Here is a 23,633-nt window from a genome sequence, read left to right as displayed (position 1 = left end):
CAGGGGATGCAGATGCCAACCACTGTGCCTTGGATCTGAGCAGCAAGGAGGCTGGGGGCACAAAGCCAGCTGTCTGTGTGCTGCCCTGGCCAGGAGGGTTGGGCTTTCTGTCTCTTGCCCTCCTTCAGAAGGTCCCTGCTGTGCTGGGGAGGCTGTGAGGGCACCATGGGAGTGGTGGCTGGGCAGCATCTGTGCTGCAGCACAGCCTGGGAGCCACAGTCAGCCTGCAGGGCCTGAGTGGTGCTTGAGGAGGGAGGCCTGGAGCTGCAGCCTGCAGAGAGGCTGTGCCAGGAGAGGGTTGCTCAGTAATGCCCAGGGGCAGCAGGGGAGCTCTGCCCTGCTGAGGCTTCACCTGCACTGTTGGGTTGATGTCTGGGCTCCCCAGGTCAGGAAGGACAAAGAGCTCCTGGAGAGAGTCCAGCACAGGGCCAGGCAGCTGCTGAGGACACAACAGCTCTGCTGTGAGGAGAGGCTGAGGGCTGGGGGTGCTTAGCCTGGAGGAGGCTGAAGGGGATCTCAGCAAACACCTAAGGGGTGGGGGGCAGGGACTGGGGCCAGGCTCTGCTCTGTGCTCCCCAGGGCCAGGCAGGAGGCAATGGCCACAAACTTGAGCATAGGAAGTTCCCTCTAAACAGGAGGAGGAAATTCTTCATGCTGAGGGTGGCAGAGCCCTGGGGCAGGCTGCACAGAGGTGGTGGAGTCTCTGCCTCTGGAGCCTTTCCAGCCCCCCCTGGCTGTGCTCCTGGGTGCCCTGCCCTGGGTGCTCCTGCTCTGGCAGGGGCTTGGGCTGGGTGAGCTCTGGAGCTGCCTTCCAGCCCCTGGCACTCTGTGACTGAGGCCTCCTACCTTGTGCAGCCACAGTGTGTGCAGAGGCCTGGGCAGCACCTGGGGGGTGCTGTGGGCAGCCAGGAGCTGAGCCTGAGCCTGTCTGACACATGGCATCAGGGCTGCTTTCTGAGCAGCCTCTGCAGCCCAGCTCAGGGCTGTGCTTTGTGCTGCCAGCTTGACCCTCTGCCAGGAGCCCAAACTGGATCCCTTCTGAGGCTCCCACAGCAGAGGTCCTCAGGGGCTGTGCTGCCTGCCCACAGCTTGGGAGCTGCTGGCTGTGGCAGTGGTTTGGTTTTGGCAGCAGTGGTCAGGAGCAGGGCCCTGGTTTGCTTCTGGCTGGAGGCTTTCCATCTGCCAGCCCCACCTGCAAAGCCTGGGCCTGGGGGAGCAGTCCCTTAGCCCTTGCCAGCCCTTGTGACAGGCTGGAGATGTGTGCTGCAGCTGAGCATTGGCTCAGGGGTGGCTGGGGCAGGCTCCAGGGCACACAGCAGCTTGGCAAGGAGAGGTGGCTGCCAGGCCCAGGCATCCTGTGAAGTGCAGGAACCAGGTGCTTGGCTCTGCCTCGGGCTGAGCTCTCCAGCAGGGGCTCTGGGGCAGCTGTGGGCTGGCAGAGGGGGCAGCTGAAGACCCCAACCCACTCCCAGACCTCTTGGAAGGGCTGGGGTGCCCCTGAGACCTCCCTGAACGCAAGGCAGCTGCTGGGGCAGGGCTCAGCTGTGCTGTGGCCTCCCTGCTGTTGGCTGGGCAGCCCTGCAGCCCCTGGGGCCAGCATGGGTGCTGCCCTGGCCCTCACTCCTGCAGCAGCCTGGGAGAGAAGTGCCTGGCAGCAGGCACTGCAGACCTGGCACTGGCTGCCTCTTGCCTTGACCTGCAGAGGATGAGGTTGATTTTTCTGACCATCTTCCCTTCCCTTTCTCCCTGTCCTACCCTGCAGGTCAGCTGGAGTCCTCCTGGAGCCATGTGCAGCAGAGCTGCAGCAGGCAGCCACTGCTGTTTGTTGTAGTGGGCACAGGGCTGGGGCAGGCAATGGGCAGCACTGGCAGAGGGGCACTGTCTGTCTCCCAGCCCCCAGCACTGGGTCACCAGGTAGGTTTGGCTGGCAGGGGCCTCAGCTCCACTGGGCTCTTGGGAAGGTCCTTTGCACACTCAGCCCTGCACTGATTGCACTTCTCTCTCCCTCCCAAGCTTCATCTCCAGGTGTGACAGGATGCCCCTGCTGGAAGCCATGGTTGTGGATGATGTCCCTAGCTTGAAGGACACATGTGCCTCCTCCTGCTCCCCAGCCATGGCTGCCTCAGAGCTGGAGTTGGACTCAGGACTGGAGGAGGATGAACTGAAGCAGGAGGCTGTTCCTCAGGATTCCACCATCTTTGTGGCTTTGAAAGGCAATATAGGAGACAGAGACTTGGAGCAGAAGCTGGAGGTCATACTGGAGAATGTGCCTGGCCTCCTGCACATGGGTAATGTACCCTTGGGGCAGCTGCCCTCCTCCTGAGGGAGCTCTGTGTTCCACCCTGCCCTCCCTGCTGAGGCCACCTCTGCAGTACTGTGTCCAGGTCTGGGCCCCTCAGTTCAAGAGGGACCTCAGGGAGCTGCATGAAAGAGTCCAGCTCAGAGCCACAAAGCTGCTGCAGGCAGTGGAACATCTCTGTGAGGCCAGGCTGAGGCAGCTGGGGCTTGGAGCAGAGCAGCCTGGGGGCTGCCCCCAGTGCTGGGGATGGAGATGTGCAGGGCTGGAGCCAGGCTCTGCTCAGGGATGGCCAAGGACAGCACCAGGGGCACTGGGGGCAAGCTGGAGCAGGAAAACAGAAGGGAAAACTTTGTCCCTGTGAGGGTGCTGGAGCCTGGGGCAGGCTGCCCAGAGAGGTTGTGGAGCCTCCTCTGGAGCCTTTCCAACCCCAGCTGGCTGTGTCCTGGGTGCCCTGCCCTGGGTGACCCTGCTCTGGCAGGGAGCTTGGGCTGGGTGGTCTCTGGAGGTCCCTTCCAGCCCCTCATGCTCTGTGACTCTCTTGGTGACAAGCAGCAAGGTGCTGGTACCAAGAGCAAGTCCCTTGTGTGGAGCTTGGTCACACAGAGCCATCTGTGTCCTGGGCTTGTCCCAGGTATGAGCAGCAGGATGAACAGCCATGGCTGAGAGCTCAGCTGGGGCAGCACAGAGCACACTCTCAGACTGCTGGGGAAGTGATCCAGGTGGTGAGTTACTCAGGGTGATGCAGGGCAGGTGGTATCACAGTCTCACAGCCTCACAGTATAACCAAGGTTGGAAGAGACCCCAAGGATCATCAAGTCCAACCTGTCCCAACAGACCTCACAACTAGACCATGGCACCAAGCACCACGTCCAATCTCCCCTTGAACACCTCCAGGGCTGGGGACTCCACCACCTCCCTGGGCAGCACATCCCAGTGACGAATGACTCGCTCGGTGAAGAACTTCCTCCTCACCTCGAGTCTAAACCTCCCCTGGCACAGCTTGAGACTGTGTCCCCTTGTTCTGGTGCTGGTTGCCTGGGAGAAGAGACCAACCCCCTCCTGTCTACAACCACCTTTCAGGTAGTTGTAGAGGGCAATGAGGTCTCCCCTGAGCCTCCTCTTCTCCAGGCTAAGCAACCCCAGCTCCCTCAGCCTCTCCTCCCAGGGCTGTGCTCAAGGCCTCTCCCCAGCCTTGCTGCCCTTCTCTGGACACCTTCAAGTGTCTCGATGTCCATCGAGGGTGAGGGTGGTGTTAGTGCTTTAGGCTCCCCAGAGATGCAGTATCTGGACACCCCAGGAGCTGTGGGGCTGGTCTCTGCAGACAGTGAAAGCAGGCCTGCAGCTGGTGCATGGAAAGTCAGAGAGGCACAGAATGGCTCAGGTTGGAGGGGACCTCAGACCCCCAGCCCTGGGGCAGGGACACCTCTCAGCTAGACTCAGCTGCCCAGGGCCTCATCCAACCTGGCCTTGAACACCCCCAGGCAGGAGGCAGCCACAGCCTCCCTGGGCAGCCTGTGCCAGAGGCTCAGCACCCTCCTGCTGCACAACTTCTTCCTCAGCTCCACTCTGACCCTGCTGTGCCTCAGCTCCAAACCATTCCCCCTTGGCCTGGCTCCAGACACCCTCAGGAGAAGTCTCTCTGCAGCCTTCCTGGAGGTATTGGAAGGCAGCTCTGAGGTCCCCTCTGATCAACCCCAGCTCCCTCAGCCTGGTCTGACAGCAGAGCTGCTCCAGCCCTTGGATCATCTTTGTGGCCTCCCCTGCAGCTCTCTGTCCTGCTGGGGACAGCAGAACTGGAGGCAGTGCTGCAGGTGAGGTCTCAGCAGAGCAGGGTCCAGGGGCAGGATCCCCTCTGCTGCCCTGCTGCCCACCCTGCTCTGGCTGCAGCCCAGGTGACCAGGAAGGCTACCAGTAGCCTGGGCTGGATCAGCAGGAGCAGGGCAGGGATTGTGCCCATGGTCTGGGCACTGCTGAGGCCACACCTTGAGCACTGGCTTCAGTTTTGGGTCCCTCGCTGCCAGAGGGACACTGAGAGGCTGGAGCAGGGCCAGCAAAGTCTGGAGGATCACAGAATGGGAGGGGTTGGAAGGCAGCTCCAGAGCTCACCCAGCCCAAGGCCCCTGCCAGAGCAGGGTCACCCAGGGGAGGTCACCCAGGAGCACAGCCAGCTGGGCTCTGGAGCTCTCCAGAGAGACTCCACAGCCTCTGTGGGCAGCGCCGGCGGCGGCCGCTCAGCAGCTGCTGCGGGGGGCTGGGGGCTGTGGAGACTGCAGCCTCCTTCCAGGGAGCTGCAGAGAGCAGAGAGGCCTCCCTCAGCCTCCTCTGCTCCACACCAACCCCCCCAGCTCCCTCAGCCTCCTCTGCTCCACACCCAACCCCCCCAGCTCCCTCAGCCTCCTCTGCTCCACACCAACCCCCCCAGCTCCCTCAGCCTCCTCTGCTCCACACTCAGCACCCCCAGCTCCCTCAGCCTCCTCTGCTCCACACCAACCCCCCAGCTCCCTCAGCCTCCTCTGCCCCACACCAACCCCCCCAGCTCCCTCAGCCTCCTCTGCTCCACACTCAGCACCCCCAGCTCCCTCAGCCTCCTCTGCTCCACACCAACCCCCCCAGCTCCCTCAGCCTCCTCTGCTCCACACTCAGCACCCCCAGCTCCCTCAGCCTCCTCTGCTCCACACCAACCCCCCAGCTCCCTCAGCCTCCTCTGCTCCACACCCAACCCCCCCCGCTCCCTCAGCCTCCTCTGCTCCACACCCAACCCCCCCAGCTCCCTCAGCCTCCTCTGCTCCACACCAACCCCCCAGCTCCCTCAGCCTCCTCTGCTCCACACCCAACCCCCCCAGCTCCCTCAGCCTCCTCTGCCCCACACCCAACCCCCCCAGCTCCCTCAGCCTCCTCTGCCCCACACTCACCCCCCCCAGCTCCCTCAGCCTCCTCTGCCCCACACCCAACCCCCCCAGCTCCCTCAGCCTCCTCTGCCCCCCACCCAACCCCCCCAGCTCCCTCAGCCTCCTCTGCTCCACACTCACCACCCCCAGCTCCCTCAGCCTCCTCTGCCCCACACTCACCACCCCCAGCTCCCTCAGGGTCCTCTGCTCCACACTCACCCCCCCAGCTCCCTCAGCCTCCTCTGCTCCACACCAACCCCCCCAGCTCCCTCAGCCTCCTCTGCTCCACACCAACCCCCCCAGCTCCCTCAGCCTCCTCTGCTCCACACTCACCCCCCCAGCTCCCTCAGCCTCCTCTGCTCCACACCCAACCCCCCCAGCTCCCTCAGCCTCCTCTGCTCCACTCACCACCCCCAGCTCCCTCAGCCTCCTCTGCTCCACACCCAACCCCCCCAGCTCCCTCAGCCTCCTCTGCCCCACACTCACCACCCCCAGCTCCCTCAGCTGCTGCTCCCCAGCCCTGCTCTCCAGACCCTTCCCCAGCTCTGTTGCCCTTCTCCGGCCCTGCTCCATCCCCTCCAGGCCAGCTCCTCCCGTGGCTGTTCCCAGCTGTGCTTGTTCTGCCAGGCCGTTTCCCCAGTGCTCTGACTCTGCTCTTTTCCTCTCCAGAGTCCAGCAAGTTGAAGCTGCAGAAGATTGAGCCCTGGAACAGCGTCAGGGTCACCTTCAACATCCCGCGGGAGGCTGCCGAGCGCCTGCGGCTCCTGGCGCAGAGCAACAACCAGCAGCTGCGGGACCTGGGCATCCTCTCCGTGCAGATCGAAGGTGCTGCCCCCTGCTGCTGCTGCCCCCTGCTGGTGCTGCCCCCTGCTGCTGCTGCCCCCTGCTGGTGCTGCCCCCTGCTGGTGCTGCCCCCTGCTGGTGCTGCCCCTCCTGCTGCTGCTGCCCCCTGCTGGTGCTGCCCCCTGCTGGTGCTGCCCCCTGCTGGTGCTGCCCCCCCTGCTGCTGCTGCCCCTCCTGCTGGTGCTGCCCCCTGCTGCTGCTGCCCCCTGCTGGTGCTGCCCCCCCTGCTGGTGCTGCCCCCCCTGCTGGTGCTGCCCCTCCTGCTGGTGCTGCCCCCCCTGCTGCTGCTGCCCCTCCTGCTGCTGCTGCCCCCTGCTGGTGCTGCCCCCTGCTGCTGCTGCCCCTCCTGCTGGTGCTGCCCCCTGCTGGTGCTGCCCCCCCTGCTGGTGCTGCCCCCTGCTGGTGCTGCCCCCCCTGCTGGTGCTGCCCCTCCTGCTGGTGCTGCCCCCCCTGCTGGTGCTGCCCCCCCTGCTGGTGCTGCCCCCTGCTGGTGCTGCCCCTCCTGCTGGTGCTGCCCCCTGCTGGTGCTGCCCCCCCTGCTGGTGCTGCCCCCCCTGCTGGTGCTGCCCCCTGCTGGTGCTGCCCCTCCTGCTGGTGCTGCCCCCCCTGCTGGTGCTGCCCCCCCTGCTGGTGCTGCCCCCCCTGCTGGTGCTGCCCCTCCTGCTGGTGCTGCCCCCTGCTGGTGCTGCCCCCCCTGCTGGTGCTGCCCCTCCTGCTGGTGCTGCCCCCTGCTGGTGCTGCCCCCCCTGCTGGTGCTGCCCCCCCTGCTGGTGCTGCCCCTCCTGCTGGTGCTGCCCCCTGCTGGTGCTGCCCCCCCTGCTGGTGCTGCCCCCCCTGCCGGTGCTGCCCCCCCTGCTGCTGCTGCCCCTCCTGCTGGTGCTGCCCCCTGCTGGTGCTGCCCCCCCTGCTGGTGCTGCCCCCTGCTGGTGCTGCCCCTCCTGCTGGTGCTGCCCCCTGCTGCTGCTGCCCCCTGCTGATGCTGCCCCTCCTGCTGGTGCTGCCCCTCCTGCTGGTGCTGCCCCCTGCTGGTGCTGCCCCCCCTGCTGGTGCTGCCCCCCCTGCTGGTGCTGCCCCTCCTGCTGGTGCTGCCCCCTGCTGGTGCTGCCCCCCCTGCTGGTGCTGCCCCTCCTGCTGGTGCTGCCCCTCCTGCTGGTGCTGCCCCCTGCTGGTGCTGCCCCCCCTGCTGGTGCTGCCCCCCCTGCTGGTGCTGCCCCCCCTGCTGCTGCTGCCCCTCCTGCTGGTGCTGCCCCCTGCTGGTGCTGCCCCCCCTGCTGGTGCTGCCCCCTGCTGGTGCTGCCCCTCCTGCTGGTGCTGCCCCCTGCTGGTGCTGCCCCTCCTGCTGGTGCTGCCCCCTGCTGCTGCTGCCCCCTGCTGATGCTGCCCCTCCTGCTGGTGCTGCCCCCTGCTGGTGCTGCCCCTCCTGCTGGTGCTGCCCCCCCTGCTGGTGCTGCCCCCCGCTGGCGCTGCCCCTCCTGCTGGCGCTGCCCCTCCTGCTGGTGCTGCCCCTCCTGCTGGTGCTGCCCCCTGCTGGTGCTGCCCCTCCTGCTGGTGCTGCCCCCTGCTGGTGCTGCCCCTCCTGCTGGTGCTGCCCCCCCTGCTGGTGCTGCCCCCCGCTGGCGCTGCCCCTCCTGCTGGCGCTGCCCCTCCTGCTGGTGCTGCCCCCTGCTGGTGCTGCCCCCCTTGCTGGTGCTGCCCCCTCTGCTGGTGCTGCCCCTCCTGCTGGTGCTGCCCCTCCTGCTGGTGCTGCCCCCCCTGCTGGTGCTGCCCCCCGCTGGCGCTGCCCCTCCTGCTGGTGCTGCCCCCCCTGCTGGTGCTGCCCCCCCTGCTGGTGCTGCCCCCTGCTGGTGCTGCCCCCCGCTGGCGCTGCCCCTCCTGCTGGTGCTGCCCCTCCTGCTGGTGCTGCCCCCTGCTGGTGCTGCCCCCTGCTGGTGCTGCCCCCCCTGCTGGTGCTGCCCCTCCTGCTGGTGCTGCCCCTCCTGCTGGTGCTGCCCCCTGCTGGTGCTGCCCCTCCTGCTGGTGCTGCCCCCCCTGCTGCTGCTGCCCCTCCTGCTGGTGCTGCCCCTCCTGCTGGTGCTGCCCCTCCTGCTGGTGCTGCCCCCTGCTGGTGCTGCCCCCTGCTGGTGCTGCCCCCCCTGCTGGTGCTGCCCCTCCTGCTGGTGCTGCCCCTCCTGCTGGTGCTGCCCCCCGCTGGCGCTGCCCCTCCTGCTGGTGCTGCCCCTCCTGCTGGTGCTGCCCCCTGCTGGTGCTGCCCCCTGCTGGTGCTGCCCCCCCTGCTGCTGCTGCCCCTCCTGCTGGTGCTGCCCCTCCTGCTGGTGCTGCCCCCTGCTCCTCCAGCCCCCTGCTGCTGCTGCCCCCTGCTGCTGCCCCCTGCTGCTGCAGCCCCTGCTGCTGCAGCCCCCTGCTGGTACTGCCCTCTGCTTGCTCCAGCCCTCTGCTTGCTCCAGCCCTCTGCTTGCTCCAGCCCTGGCCAAAATGGGCAGGGGGAGAGGGGAAAAAATTCACCCAAAGGCAGTGATAGGATAGAAGCAGCTTTAGTAACAGTGATGAGGATGAAAGCAAGGGACTGCAGGGAGCAAGAGCAGAGAGGGAGGTGTTGGTCTCTGCTTCCCACCAGCAGGCCTTGGCTGCTCCTGGGAAGCAGGGCCCTCTGAGCCTGGTGGTTACCTGGGAGGATAAACACCGTGGGTGAATCCCCCACTCCCTTCTTTCACTTCATTCTTCTACCTGATAGCTCTTTGGCCAGTCTGGCTCAGCTGTGTCCCCTCCCAAGGTCTTGCCCTCAGTGTGTTCTTGGGGCAGGGAAATGTTGAAAGGGCACAGCCTGGAGACTTACTCAGCAGTAGCCAAAACACTGCTGAGTTATCAACTGCTGCTGCAAACCACAGCCCTAGAGAGGTGCCCTGAGGAGGATTATCTGCAGCTCAGCCTTACCCAATACATGCTCTGAGCTCTTCTGCTTCCAAGGGCACCCAGCTCACACTGCAGTGCCCTCAGCAAGAGGCTGTGTGCTTGGTCAGCCCTGCCAGGCTGCCAGGGAGCAGTTTGGAGGATGCCTGCAGGGCACAGGCAGCTTTGCTTCTCTCAGGAGGAGGCTCAGTGTGCTGGGTTGAAAATTGCCCCAAGCTCAACTGGCAGCCCAGCCCAGCTGGCAGCAGGGGAAGCTGTATTTACAAGCAGAGCTACAGTCTAACCTGCAGGGCAGTGACTGTGCACAAACCATCCAATGGTTACAGGAGTTGCAGGGACTCACAACTGATAAACAGCACAGGAACCCCCGGGACACAACCAGGGCAGCTGCTGACAGCTTCCCCTTCCCTGCTCCCTGTTCCCCCTGTACACAGGAGAAGAGAAAGAGCAGAGGGTTGGTTGTGAGATACTCAGCCACAGCAGAGAGCACAGCCAAGGTCAGCAAAGCCAAGCAGAGGCCAGAGCTGCTATCTGCTAGGGTGAGGAAGCTGAAAAGAGAGCAAGTTAGACTCTGCAGAGCTCCTTTGTCCAATGGCTTGCTCAGAGCTTGTCATTGTTTTCCTTTCTACACCCAGTGGTGATTTATTCACATCCTGCCATTCCTGTGCAAGATCTGTGGGGAATTTTCCAGGCACAGCCTGGAACTCCCCCACTCAGTGGCACAGATGCTGGCTGCTAACTGAGCATCAGGAGCCCACCTGCCAAGTGCCTTAGCCTGCAGAGTGGCTCAGCAGGGTTTGGGCCATAATTGTTTCATGTGAGGCTTTCCTCAGCCCCAGCTCTCAGTGGGTCTCACAGTGACAGCTCAGTTCTGGACAGCTGTCCAGGAGCACAGCTGGGATGCCCATCTGACAGGCTGGGCAGATGGGCAGAGGCCAAGGGCAGGAGATTGAACACATCCAAGTGCCAGGGGCTGCACATTGGCCACAGCAACCCCAGGCAGTGCTACAGGCTGGGGGCAGAGTGGCTGAGAGCAGCCAGGCAGAGAGGGACCTGGGGGTGCTGGTTGATGGTAGGCTGAACATGAGCCTGCAGTGTGCCCAGGCAGCCAGGAGGGCCAATGGCATCCTGGCCTGCATCAGGAACAGTGTGGCCAGCAGGAGCAGGGAGGTCATTGTGTCCCTGTGCACTGCACTGGTTAGGCCGCACCTGGAGTCCTGTGTCCAGTTCTGGGCCCCTCAGTTTAGGAAGGAGGTTGAGCTGCTGGAACGAGTCCAGAGAAGGGTGACAAGGTTGGTGAGGGGCTTGGAGCACAGCCCTGTGAGGAGAGGCTGAGGGAGCTGGGGTTGCTGAGCCTGGAGAGGAGGAGACTCAGGGGTGACCTTATTGCTCTCTACAAGTGCCTGAAGGGAGGTTGCAGTGAGGCAGAGGTTGGTCTCTTCTCCCAGGCAGCCAGTACCAGAACAAGAGGACACAGCCTCAGGCTGTGCCAGAGGAGGTTCAGGCTGGAGGTTAGGAGGAAGTTTTACACAGAGAGTGATTGCCCACTGGGATGTGCTGCCTGGGGAGGTGGTGGGGTCACCGTCACTGGGGGTGTCCAGGGCGAGGCTTGCCAGGGTGCTTGGTGCCATGGGTTAGTTGATTAGGTGGTGTGGGATGATAGGTTGGACTCCATGATCTCGAAGGTCTCTTCCAACCTGGTTTATTCTATTCTATCCATGCAAGGCCTTGGTGTGGTGTTTGTTCTTTAACTGCCACCCAGGTGGGGCTAGGCTGATGCAGAGCTGCACTGCTGAATCAGGGAGCCACAGAGTGCTAGGGGTTGGGAGGATCTCCAGAGGGTGAGTCCAGTCCCCCTGCAGAGCAGAAGCACTCAGGGCAGGAACACAGCCAGGTGGGGTCTGAAGGTCTCCAGAGGAGGAGACCCCACAGCCTCCCTGGGCAGCCTGCTCCAGGCCTCCAGCAGCCTCACAGTGAAAAGGTTTTGCATTGTGTTGAGCCTCCTGTGACTGAGTTTACATCCACTGCCCCACTACATCCACTGCAGAGAGCCTGGCCCCCTCCTCCTGTCAGCTCCCTTCAGGTACTTGCAGGCACTGATCAGGTCCCCTCTCAGCCTTCTCTTCTCCAGACTAAACAGCCCCAGGGCTCTCAGCCCTTCCTCATCAGACATGTTCCAGTCCCTCCAGCATCCTCAGAGCTCTCTGCTGAACTCTCTCCAGCACTTCCCTGTCTCTCTTGAAGTGGGGAGCCCAGAACTGGACACAGTATTCCAACTGTGGTCTAACTAGGGCTGAGTAGAGGGGCAGGAGACCCTCCCTTGAGCTGCTGGCCACACTGTTACTGCACCCCAGCACCCCACTGGGAGGCCACCAGGGCACATTGCCGTCCTGTGGAGAACTTGCTGTCCAGCAGGACTCCAAGGTCCTTCTCTGTGGAGCTACTCTCCAACAGGTCACCTCTAGCCTGTCCTGTGCCTGGTGGTGTTCCTCCCCAGGACCAGGACTCTACCCTTGCCCTTGTTGGCCTTCATGAGGTTCATCTGTGCCCAGCTCTCCGGTCTGGCCAGGTCTGGCTGCATGGCAGCACAGCACAGCACAGCTGAAGCTCCTCCTTCATTCCAGGCACCTCCTGGATGTCCTTTCCCAAGTGTCTGTGTTCTGCTTTTGCCTTGGTTAAGGGCAGGGTTGGTTGTCTGGTTAAGGGCAAGGTTGGTTGTCTGGTTAAGGGCAAGGTTGGTTGTCTGGTTAAGGGCAGGGTTGGTTGTCTGGTTAAGGGGGGCAGGGTTGGTTGTCTGGTTAAGGGGGGCAGGGTTGGTTGTCTGGTTAGGGGCAGGGTTGGTTGTCTGGTTAAGGGGGGCAGGGTTGGTTGTCTGGTTAGGGGCAGGGTTGGTTGTCTGGTTAAGGGCAGGGTTGGTTGTCTGGTCAGGGGGCAGGGTTGGTTGTCTGGTTAGGGGCAGGGTTGGTTGTCTGGTTAGGGGCAGGGTTGGTTGTCTGGTTAAGGGGCAAGGTTGGTTGTCTGGTTAAGGGCAGGGTTGGTTGTCTGGTTAAGGGGGGCAGGGTTGGTTGTCTGGTTAAGGGGCAGGGTTGGTTGTCTGGTTAAGGGCAGGGTTGGTTGTCTGGTTAAGGGCAGGGTTGGTTGTCTGGTTAAGGGGCAGGGTTGGTTGTCTGGTTAAGGGCAGGGTTGGTTGTCTGGTTAAGGGGCAAGGTTGGTTGTCTGGTTAAGGGCAGGGTTGGTTGTCTGGTTAAGGGCAGGGTTGGTTGTCTGGTTAAGGGGCAGGGTTGGTTGTCTGGTTAAGGGCAGGGTTGGTTGTCTGGTTAAGGGGGGCAGGGTTGGTTGTCTGGTTAAGGGCAGGGTTGGTTGTCTGGTTAAGGGGGGCAGGGTTGGTTGTCTGGTTAGGGGCAGGGTTGGTTGTCTGGTTAAGGGGGGCAGGGTTGGTTGTCTGGTTAGGGGGCAGGGTTGGTTGTCTGGTTAAGGGGCAGGGTTGGTTGTCTGGTTAAGGGCAGGGTTGGTTGTCTGGTCAGGGGGCAGGGTTGGTTGTCTGGTTAGGGGCAGGGTTGGTTGTCTGGTTAAGGGGCAAGGTTGGTTGTCTGGTTAAGGGCAGGGTTGGTTGTCTGGTTAAGGGCAGGGTTGGTTGTCTGGTTAAGGGCAGGGTTGGTTGTCTGGTTAAGGGGGACAGGGTTGGTTGTCTGGTTAAGGGCAGGGTTGGTTGTCTGGTTAGGGGCAGGGTTGGTTGTCTGGTAAGGGGCAGGGTTGGTTGTCTGGTTAAGGGCAGGGTTGGTTGTCTGGTCAGGGGGCAGGGTTGGTTGTCTGGTTAAGGGCAGGGTTGGTTGTCTGGTAAGGGGGGCAGGGTTGGTTGTCTGGTTAGGGGCAGGGTTGGTTGTCTGGTTAAGGGGCAGGGTTGGTTGTCTGGTTAAGGGGGGCAGGGTTGGTTGTCTGGTTAGGGGCAGGGTTGGTTGTCTGGTTAAGGGCAGGGTTGGTTGTCTGGTTAAGGGGCAGGGTTGGTTGTCTGGTTAAGGGGCAGGGTTGGTTGTCTGGTTAAGGGGCAGGGTTGGTTGTCTGGTTAGGGGCAGGGTTGGTTGTCTGGTCAGGGGGCAGGGTTGGTTGTCTGGTTAGGGGCAGGGTTGGTTGTCTGGTTAGGGGCAGGGTTGGTTGTCTGGTTAGGGGCAGGGTTGGTTGTCTGGTTAAGGGCAGGGTTGGTTGTCTGGTTAGGGGGCAGGGTTGGTTGTCTGGTTAAGGGCAGGGTTGGTTGTCTGGTTAAGGGGCAAGGTTGGTTGTCTGGTTAAGGGCAGGGTTGGTTGTCTGGTTAAGGGCAGGGTTGGTTGTCTGGTCAGGGGGCAGGGTTGGTTGTCTGGTTAAGGGCAGGGTTGGTTGTCTGGTTAAGGGGGGCAGGGTTGGTTGTCTGGTTAAGGGCAGGGTTGGTTGTCTGGTAAGGGGGGCAGGGTTGGTTGTCTGGTTAAGGGGCAGAGTTGGTTGTCTGGTTAAGGGGCAGGGTTGGTTGTCTGGTTAGGGGCAGGGTTGGTTGTCTGGTTAAGGGGGGCAGGGTTGGTTGTCTGGTTAAGGGGGGCAGGGTTGGTTGTCTGGTTAAGGGGGGCAGGGTTGGTTGTCTGGTTAAGGGCAGGGTTGGTTGTCTGGTTAAGGGCAGGGTTGGTTGTCTGGTTAGGGGGCAGGGTTGGTTGTCTGGTTAAGGGCAGGGTTGGTTGTCTGGTTAAGGGCAGGGTTGGTTGTCTGGTCAGGGGGCAGGGTTGGTTGTCTGGTTAGGGGCAGGGTTGGTTGTCTGGTTAAGGGGCAGGGTTGGTTGTCTGGTTAAGGGGGGCAGGGTTGGTTGTCTGGTTAGGGGGCAGGGTTGGTTGTCTGGTTAAGGGCAGGGTTGGTTGTCTGGTTAAGGGGCAGGGTTGGTTGTCTGGTTAGGGGGCAGGGTTGGTTGTCTGGTTAAGGGCAGGGTTGGTTGTCTGGTTAAGGGCAGGGTTGGTTGTCTGGTTAAGGGGCAGGGTTGGTTGTCTGGTTAAGGGGGGCAGGGTTGGTTGTCTGGTTAGGGGGCAGGGTTGGTTGTCTGGTTAAGGGCAGGGTTGGTTGTCTGGTTAAGGGCAGGGTTGGTTGTCTGGTTAGGGGCAGGGTTGGTTGTCTGGTTAAGGGGGGCAGGGTTGGTTGTCTGGTTAAGGGGGGCAGGGTTGGTTGTCTGGTTAAGGGGGGCAGGGTTGGTTGTCTGGTCAGGGGGCAGGGTTGGTTGTCTGGTTAAGGGGCAGGGTTGGTTGTCTGGTTAAGGGGGGCAGGGTTGGTTGTCTGGTTAAGGGGGGCAGGGTTGGTTGTCTGGTTAAGGGGGGCAGGGTTGGTTGTCTGGTTAAGGGCAGGGTTGGTTGTCTGGTTAAGGGCAGGGTTGGTTGTCTGGTTAGGGGGCAGGGTTGGTTGTCTGGTTAAGGGCAGGGTTGGTTGTCTGGTTAAGGGCAGGGTTGGTTGTCTGGTTAAGGGGCAAGGTTGGTTGTCTGGTTAGGGGCAGGGTTGGTTGTCTGGTTAAGGGCAGGGTTGGTTGTCTGGTTAGGGGGCAGGGTTGGTTGTCTGGTTAGGGGCAGGGTTGGTTGTCTGGTTAAGGGCAGGGTTGGTTGTCTGGTTAAGGGGCAGGGTTGGTTGTCTGGTTAAGGGCAGGGTTGGTTGTCTGGTTAGGGGGCAGGGTTGGTTGTCTGGTTAGGGGGCAGGGTTGGTTGTCTGGTTAAGGGCAGGGTTGGTTGTCTGGTTAAGGGGCAGGGTTGGTTGTCTGGTTAAGGGCAGGGTTGGTTGTCTGGTTAAGGTCAGGGTTGGTTGTCTGGTCAGGGGGCAGGGTTGGTTGTCTGGTTAAGGGGCAAGGCAGTCTCTCTAATTCTTCTTGAAGCAGTTAAAGCAGACTCCATACAGAGGGTTGGACAGAAACACAGGGTGTTGTTGGAAGTCTAAATGGAAGTCATGAACTGCAGTGCCCCAGTGCAAAGCATATCAAATACCCAAAAGCCATGGCCTGGGCTTCACTCAGAAGCCAAAACTTTCCCCAACCTCCACCAACCAGGCCAAAATTCCAGGCCCAAATCCACCCCCCCATAGTATGCCTCTCTGCACCCCCATTACTGACAGAGAGGGACCTGGGGGTGCTGATTGACAGCTGCCTAAACATGAGCCTGCAGTGTGCCCAGGGGCCAAGAAGGCCAAGGGCATCCTGGCCTGCAGCAGGAAGAGTGTGGCCAGCAGGAGCAGGGAGCTCATCCTGCCCTGTGCTCAGCACTGCTCAGCCCACACCTGGAGTCCTGTGGCCAGCTCTGGACTCCTCAGGTCAGGAAAGAGGTTGAGCTGCTGGAAGGTGTCCAGAGAAGGGCAACAAAGCTGGGGAGGGGTCTGGGGCACAGCCCTGGGAGGAGAGGCTGAGGGAGCTGGGGTTGCTTAGCCTGCAGAAGAGGAGGCTCAGGGGAGACCTTCTTGCTCTCTGCAACTCCCTGCAGGGAGGTTGGAGCCAGGTGGGGGTTGGGCTCTTGTGCCAGGCAGCCAGCAGCAGAACAAGAGGACACAGTCTCCAGCTGTGCCAGGGGAGGTTCAGGCTGGAGGTGAGGAAGAAATTCTTGCCAGCCAGAGAGATTGGCCCTGGGGCTGTGCTGCCCAGGAAGGTGGTGGAGTCCCCATCCCTGGAGGTGTTCCACAGGGGACTGGATGTGGCCCTTGGAGCCATGGTCTAGTCCTGAGGTCTGTGGTGAGAGGTTGGACTCGATGATCTTTGAGGTCTCTTCCAACCTTGGTGATTCTGTGATACCCTGTGTGACACAGGTGAAATTCAGCTTCCAGCTCCAGGCCTCTGCCAAGGCCACTCAAGGCCTCACTCCCCTACAGCCACAAAGATCAGGAAGGAGAGAGGGAGGGGAAAAGGGGCAGAGGCAGCTTCTGCTGTGCCCTTCCAGAGGTCAGGTGCAGGCGTTCTGGGAACCAAAGAGCGATTGCCTGTGCCCACCCCTGGGCTGGGCTCCGGATGCCCCTGGAGGCCTCAGCTCTGTGCTTGTGTTCAGAGCACCCATGTTACCCTGTGCCACCTTTCCCTGCAGCTGACCAGCCTCTGTTCCTTGCAGGGGAAGGTGCCATCAACCTGGCTGTGGCTCCGGGCAGGAGCCAGGACGTGCGGATCAACGGCCCGCTGGGGGCCGGCGCGCTGCGGATGGAGGCAGGCTTCCCCGTCCAGGGGGCTCAAGGTACAGGCTCTTGGCTCTTCAGCTCTCCAGCTTTGCACACTTGGAAGTTTGGGTCACTAGGGCTAGGAGCTGTGCTTTGCAGAGCTGCCATTTCAGCTGGGGTGTTCTTGGCTCTCTGCTGGCAAACCCCAGGGCGTGGGAACTGAATTCCCAGGATGGGTTGGGTGGGAAGGGAGCTCCAAGCTCAGCCAGCTCCAGCCCCCTGCCATGGGCAGGGACCCCTCCCACCAGCACAGGCTGCTCAAGGCCTCATCCAGCCTGGCCCTGAATACCTCCAGGGAGGGGACAGCCACAGCCTCCCTGGGCAGCCTGTGCCAGAGTCTCCCCAGCCTCACTGCCAACAATCTCTTCCTCCTCTCCACTCTCAATCTCTCCTCTCCCAGCTCAAAGCCATTGTCCCTCACTCCCAGCCCTTGTCCAGAGTCCCTCCCCAGCTCTCCTGGAGCCCTTCAGGTACTGCAAGGCTGCTCTGAGGTCTCCCTGGAGCCTTCTCTTCTCCAGGCTGCACAGCTCCAGCTCTCCCAGCCTGGCCCCACAGGGGAGGCTCTGCAGCCCTCTGAGCATCTCTGTGGCCTCCTCTGGAGCCTCTCCCAGCAGTTCCAACTTCTTGTGCTTGAGCAGCCTGTGCTGGTGGGAGGTGTCCCTGCCCATGGCAGGGGTTTGGGACTGGATGAGCTTTAAGGTCCCTTCCAACCCAACCCACTCTGTGGTTGTGCAGACACCCGCTCAAACAGCAGTTAAGTCATTGTGCTGAGCAAGGCAAGGGGATGTGGGAAGCAAGGTTTGCTTTGCAAGGGGCTGCTCTGCTCTCCCCTGGGACAGTGAGGAGCTGCATTTCCTGCCTGCAGGTCAGCAGTGAAACAGTGCAAACAGAGCAGCAGCCTCCCCAGCAGGGCAGAAGGCTTCTGCTCAGGAGCCTGGGGGGAGGGAAGCCCTGGATGTTTTTTCCTCTCTTACAACACTTCAGCTATTTGCTAGTGTCAGGTTTTGCAGGACCCCTTGTGCATGTCCAGCTCTGACAGAGCCTTGTCACTTGGTCGCTGCAGTGGCAAGCCAAGCTCCAGTCAGCCATGAGGCAGTGGTGTTGCCTTGGGAATGGTTTGGTGCTGAAGGGAGAGCTTCAGCTTGCCCTAAACTGTTCTTGTATCCCAGGAAATGTGAGCTCTCAGACACAGCTCTGCATCCTCAGCTCCTCCCCAGCTCCAAGGCTAAAGCACAGAGAATCTCTGCTTGCTCCCTCCCTGCAGGCTGCAAGAGTTGGTGATTTTGCTTTGTGTTTCTAGGGCTGATAAGAATGGGCAATGCTGCAGCAGTCATGATGTCTCAGAGTGGAAGTGTGCCCTCCTCTATGGTGGCAAGTGGTGCTGGTGCTGAGCTTCAGCCAAGGACATCTCGGCCTTCCTCACAGCCAGGTGCTGCAACACAGTCCCACTGCAAATGCTTCAGCACTAGGCCTGAGGCTGTGCCCACAGGGGGGCTGCAGGGCTGGGCCTGAGGCTGTGCCCACAGGGGGGCTGCAGGGCTGGGCCTGAGGCTGTGCTCACAGGGGGGCTGCAGGGCTGGGCCTGAGGCTGTGCTCACAGGGGGGCTGCAGGGCTGGGCCTGAGGCTGTGCCCACAGGGGGGCTGCAGGGCTGCCCTGGGGCTGTGCTCACAGGGGGGCTGCAGGGCTGGGCCTGAGGCTGTGCTCACAGGGGGGCTGCAGGGCTGGGCCTGAGGCTGTGCCCACAGGGGGGCTGCAGGGCTGCCCTGGGGCTGTGCTCACAGGGGGGCTGCAGGGCTGGGCCTGAGGCTGTGCTCACAGGGGGGCTGCAGGGCTGGGCCTGAGGCTGTGCTCACAGGGGGGCTGCAGGGCTGGGCCTGAGGCTGTGCTCACAGTGGGGCTGCAGGGCTGCCCTGGGGCTGTGCTCACAGGGGGCCTGCAGGGCTGCCCTGAGGCTGTGCTCACAGGGGGGCTGCAGGGCTGGGCCTGAGGCTGTGCTCACAGGGGGGCTGCAGGGCTGGGCCTGAGGCTGTGCTCACAGGGGGGCTGCAGGGCTGCCCTGGGGCTGTGCTCACAGGGGGGCTGCAGGGCTGCCCTGGGGCTGTGCTCACAGGGGGGCTGCAGGGCTGCCCTGGGGCTGTGCTCACAGGGGGGCTGCAGGGCTGGGCCTGAGGCTGTGCTCACAGGGGGGCTGCAGGGCTGGGCCTGAGGCTGTGCTCACAGCAGTGCTGCAGGGCTGCACTGGGGCTGTGCTCACAGGGGGGCTGTGCTCACAGGGGGGCTGCAGGGCTGCACTGGTGCTTCTCCTGCTAAAGCTTCTCAAGTCACTTGGGTGCCTCAGCAGGCAGCAGCTTGCTGGGGGCTGTTCAGATGTACTGAGCTGGGGCAGTGGTGGTTTGCAGCAGAGCTGCTGTGGCTGAGCTTTGTCTTTGGGTGCAGAGGATGACAGAATGGAGCTGGTTGGCAGAGCCCCCCCAAGCTCCCCCAGCCCTCAGCCCAGCACTGCAGGCTCAGCACCAAACCAGGGCCCTAAGCCCCAGGGCCACAGCTGCTGGAGCACCCCCAGGCATGGGCACTGCAGCACTGCCCTGGGCAGCCTCTGCCAAGCTCTGAGAGCCCTTCCAGGGCACAAAGATCTCCTGAGCTCCAGCCTCAGCCTGCCCTGGGGCAGCCTGCAACCATTGCCTCTGCTCTGGCCCTTGGCACCAAGCAGCAGAGGCTGCCCCCTCCTCACCCCAACCTCCCTGCAGGGAGCTGCAGAGAGCCAGGAGGTCTCCCTCAGCCTCCTCTGCTCCAGCCTCAACCCCCCCAGCTGCCTCAGCCCTCCTCTAGCCCAGGGGCTCCAGGCCCTTCTCCAGCCTGGCTGCCCTGCTCTGGACAGGCTGCAGCCCCTCAGTGGCCTTCCTGCAGGGAGGGCCCAGAGCTGAGCACAGCACTGAGCTGTGGCCTCCCCAGTGCTGAGCACAGGGGGATGGTCACCTCCTGGCCCTGCTGCCCACCCTGCTTCTGCCCCAAGCCAGGGCTGGTTGAAGGGGGCAGATGTCTCCAATGGGAAGCCAATACAGCAGACTCAGTGTGAGAGCTTTTCAGGGGGGGTTTGGCCAGCTGGAGGTTTAAGGCTTGGGGGTCTGAGGGATGTGAGTGGTTTTAGGGCTTGTTCTTTCCAGTGCTGCCACTGCAAGTTATTTCCATTTGGAGAATACAGAAAGAGAGGGGACTGTGACTTGTCTCTCCAGAGCAAACCTTATGAAGAGCAACTGAAGGAGCTGGGGCTGGTTAGTGTGAGGAGGAGGCTGAGGGGAGGCCTCCTGGCTCTCTGCAGCTCCCTGAAAGGAGGTTGTGGAGAGGCTGCTGCTGGTCTCTTCTCACAGGTAATTAGTGACAGGGAAGGAGGGAATGGCTTCAAGCTGCAGCAGGGGAGGGTTAGGGTGGGTATTAGGAAGAATTATTTCCCATCAGGAGTGGTCAGAGACTGGCACAGGCTGCCCAGGGGGGTGGTGGAGGCACCAAGCCTGGAGGTGTTTGAAGGTGTTTTGGATGTGGTGCTGGGGGCTGTGGGTTAGGGGTGAGCCTTGCAGAGCAGGCTCAGGGGTTGGACTTGGTGACCCCAGAGGTCTTCTCCAACCTGAGTGGTTCTGTGATTCCATGGGATGGTGACAGTGCTTGCTGACCTCCAGAGCTGTGCAGTGTTTATTCTGCCAGGCAGCACTGGCCATAAATGTTTGAGATCTGGGCAGATCTGTTTGTGACACAGCCTGGATTCCTTGTGCCTGGTTTGTAACTGGCAGGGATAAGAGCCCCAACAAGTGAGGCCAGGCTGGGAGAGCTGGGGCTGCTCAGCCTGGAGAAGAGAAGGCTGCAGGGTTCTCACTGCTCACATTTCACTCCAGAAGCTGAAGGGCTCCAGGAGAGCTGGGGAGGGACTCTGGACAAGGGCTGGGAGTGCCAGGAAGAGGAACAATGGCTTTGAGCTGGGAGAGGAGAGACTGAGAGTGGAGAGGAGGAAGGAATTGTTGAGAGGGAGGCTGGGGAGAGCCTGGCACAGGCTGCCCAGGGAGGCTGTGGATGCTCCTGCCTGGAGGTGTTGAAGGCCAGGCTGGATGAGGCCTTGAGCAAGCTGTGCTGGTGGGAGGTTGGAACTGGATGATCTTTAAGGTCCCTTCCACCCCAAACCATTCTGTGAACCTGTGAAGGATTTGGTCATGCAGAGAAACTGAAGCAGGAGAGGCTGCAGAGCACAGAGAGGGAGCAGGCTGTGGGTTGCTGGCAAGGTGAGCAGCAGTCAGCAGGCTGCCCAGTCCTGGGGGGCATCCAGCACAGCACAGGGAGCCAGGCCAGGAGGGTGATGGTCCCTCTCTGCACAGCACTGCTGTGGCCTCACCACGAGTGCTGGGAGCACAAAGGACAGTCAGAGTGGCCAGAGGAGGGAGACCAAGGTCAGGACAAGACTTAAAAGGAGCAGCTGAGGTCATTTGGCTTCTTCAGCTGGGAGAAGAGAAGGCTGAGTGGGACCTCCTGGCAGGCTGCAGCTTCCTGAAGGGGGGCAGTGGAGGGGGAGGTGCTGAGCTCCTCTCTCTAGTGCTCAGCAACAGGATGCAGGAAATGGAATGAAGCTGAGTTGGGGCAAGTGCAGACTGGACACCAGGCAAAGGCTGGTGGGTCCCTGCAGCAGGGAACAGGCTCCCCAGGGAAGTGGGGAAGGCACCAAGCCTGTCAGAGTCCCAGGAGGACTGGCTGGGCTCTAGGTCGTCCCCTGGGGAGCAGGGAGTTGGGCTCCTTGGGGCCCTTCCAGCTGGAGATGCTGTGTGGCTCTGGCAGACTCAGTGTGCAGAGGACCCGCTCCGCTCTGCAGCATAAAGCTCCTGGGAGCACTCTTGCCGTGCTGTAGAGGTTATGCCTGGGTGAGAGCTGGCTGCTGGGGTCCCCAGACGCTTGTGGAGCGCTGCCTGTGCTGTCTGATGGGGAAGTTGGGGCCCTGGAAGGAGAACTTCTCTGCAGAGGAGGCAGAGGCAAGAAGCGGTTTGGCCTCTGCGGGCCCGGGGGGGGCTTGGTCTGCGCTGGGTCGCTTGGTAACGGTCTGTATTTTGCTGTTTTGATAGATGCAATGGACCCACTCCTGTCTGGGCTAAACCTCCAGCAGCAGACCCACCCAGCTGGCTCCCTGGGCCCCCAGCTGCACTCGCTGCAGGCGGTGCCCGTGAGCAGGCAGCTGAGCTCGGGCAGCTTCCCGCAGCTCCAGCAGCAGGCGCAGCTGCAGCCGCGGCCCCCCCAGCCGCACCAGCAGCCCCAGCAGGGCCTTCGACCTTCCTTCACCTCCCCAGCGCAGGTCCCGGTCCCACCTGGCTGGAACCAGCTTTCTTCAGGAGCTCTTCAGCCTCCCCCAAGCCAGGGAGCCTTGGGCACGCTGGCGGTGAGCCAGGGCTGGAAGAAGGCTCCGTTGCCCGGCCAGATGCAGCAGCAGCTCCAAGCGAGACCATCTCTAGCGACCATACAAACTCCTCCTCATCCTCCTCCTCCATATCCCTTTGGAAGCCAGCAAGCTTCTCAGGCTCACTCGAACTTTCCCCAGATGAGCACCCCTGGCCAGTTTACTGCTCCTCAGATGAAGAGCCTTCAGGTAGGGCCCTCACGGGTTCCTACGCCGCTGCAGCAGCCCCACCTGACCAACAAGTCTCCTGCTTCCTCTCCCTCCTCCTTCCAGCAGGGATCTCCTGCATCATCTCCAACAGTGAACCAACCTCAGCAGCAGATGGGACCAAGGCCCCCCCCAGAGCAGCAGCCTTCCCCAGGGATTCCAGCAGCCTGTCAGCTCCCCCAGCCGCAGCGCCATGGTGCAGCAGGGGAGCGTGCCCCCCAACTTCATGGTGATGCAGCAGCAGAACCAAGCTCCACAAGGGTTACATCCTGGCTTGGGAGGTAAGAGTGCTGAGGCTTGCTCTGACTGTGGCTAGCCAAGAGAGATGAAAAGGGCACAGCTAAAGTTGCTGCAGGCTTGGGGAGGCTCCTTAAGACAGAATGAAGGCACAGGCTGGACACAAACAGGGCATGGGGGAAGGAGCAGGGGCATCACCTCCTGCCTGCTGCCTGTCTCTGCCCTGCCACTGCAGAGTGTGCTGTATGCAGCTGCTCGCTTTGGCTTCCAGTCATGCCCTTGACAGCTCTTCCATTGCCTTTAAGCAAGCACAGAGGAGCCCTGGGCTCCCCCCAGCTCGGCTCTGGGCTGCCCCGCTGGGCCCTGGGCTCCCCCTGCCCTGCTCGGCCCTGGGCTCCCCCCAGCTCGGCTCTGGGCTGCCCCGCTCAGGCCTGGGCTCCCCCTGCCCCGCTCGGCTCTGGGCTGCCCGTGCCCCGCTCGGCCCTGGGCTCCCCCCAGCTCAGCTCTGGGCTGCCCCGCTGGGCCCTGGGCTGCCCCTGCCCCGCTGGGCCCTGGGCTCCCCCTGCCCCGCTGGGCCCTGGGCTCCCCCTGCCCCGCTCGGCCCTGGGCTCCCCCTGCCCCGCTGGGCCCTGGGCTCCCCCTGCCCCGCTGGGCCCTGGGCTCCCCCTGCCCCGCTGGGCCCTGGGCTCCCCCTGCCCCGCTGGGCCCTGGGCTGCCCCTGCCCAGCTCGGCCCTGGGCTGCCCCTGCCCAGCTCGGCCCTGGGCTCCCCCTGCCCAGCTCGGCCCTGGGCTCCCCCTGCCCAGCTCGGCCCTGGGCTCCCCCTGCCCAGCTCGGCCCTGGGCTCCCCCTGCCCAGCTCGGCCCTGGGCTCCCCCTGCCCAGCTCGGCTCTGGGCTCCCCCTGCCCCGCTGGGCTCTGGGCTGCCCCTGCCCAGCTCGGCCCTGGGCTGCCGCTGCCCAGCTCGGCCCTGGGCTCCCCCTGCCCAGCTCGGCCCTGGGCTGCCCCTGCCCCGCTCGGCCCTGGGCTGCCCCTGCCCCGCTCGGCCCTGGGCTCCCCCTGCCCCGCTCGGCCCTGGGCTGCCCCTGCCCCGCTCGGCCCTGGGCTGCCCCTGCCCCGCTCGGCCCTGGGCTGCCCCTGCCCAGCTCGGCTCTGGGCTGCCCCTGCCCCGCTGGGTCCTGGGCTGCCCCTGCCCCGCTCGGCTCTGGGCTCCCCCTGCCCCGCTGGGTCCTGGGCTGCCCCTGCCCAGCTCGGCTCTGGGCTGCCCCTGCCCCGCTGGGCCCTGGGCTGCCCCTGCCCAGCTCGGCTCTGGGCTGCCCCTGCCCCGCTGGGTCCTGGGCTGCCCCTGCCCAGCTCGGCCCTGGGCTGCCCCTGCCCCGCTGGGTCCTGGGCTGCCCCTGCCCAGCTCGGCTCTGGGCTGCCCCTGCCCAGCTCGGCCCTGGGCTGCCCCTGCCCAGCTCGGCCCTGGGCTGCCCCTGCCCAGCTCGGCCCTGGGCTGCCCCTGCCCCGCTGGGCCCTGGGCTGCCCCTGCCCCGCTGGGCCCTGGGCTGCCCCTGCCCAGCTCGGCCCTGGGCTGCCCCTGCCCCGCTGGGCCCTGGGCTGCCCCTGCCCAGCTCGGCTCTGGGCTCCCCCTGCCCCGCTCGGCC

General features: G+C 63.2%; 1 protein-coding gene across 1 annotated transcript in view; it reads left to right on the top strand.

Moving 5' to 3' along the window:
* Positions 1–1,820: 1,820 nt before the first annotated feature.
* NCOA6 (nuclear receptor coactivator 6) overlaps positions 1,821–23,633 on the top strand; it is a 48,307-nt gene continuing 26,494 nt past the window's right edge. Inside the window, 7 exon segments of the mRNA XM_054173382.1 lie at positions 1,821–1,914; positions 2,014–2,288; positions 5,857–6,012; positions 16,017–16,136; positions 17,420–17,548; positions 21,218–21,879; positions 21,881–22,034. Of these exon segments, the coding sequence (XP_054029357.1) occupies positions 2,036–2,288; positions 5,857–6,012; positions 16,017–16,136; positions 17,420–17,548; positions 21,218–21,879; positions 21,881–22,034 (1,474 nt within the window). The 5' untranslated portion in view covers positions 1,821–1,914; positions 2,014–2,035.

Source organism: Dryobates pubescens, chromosome 26 (genome assembly GCF_014839835.1).
Source record: "Dryobates pubescens isolate bDryPub1 chromosome 26, bDryPub1.pri, whole genome shotgun sequence".
NCBI lineage: Eukaryota > Metazoa > Chordata > Aves > Piciformes > Picidae > Dryobates > Dryobates pubescens.
This window is presented reverse-complemented; position numbering and strand designations above follow the sequence as displayed.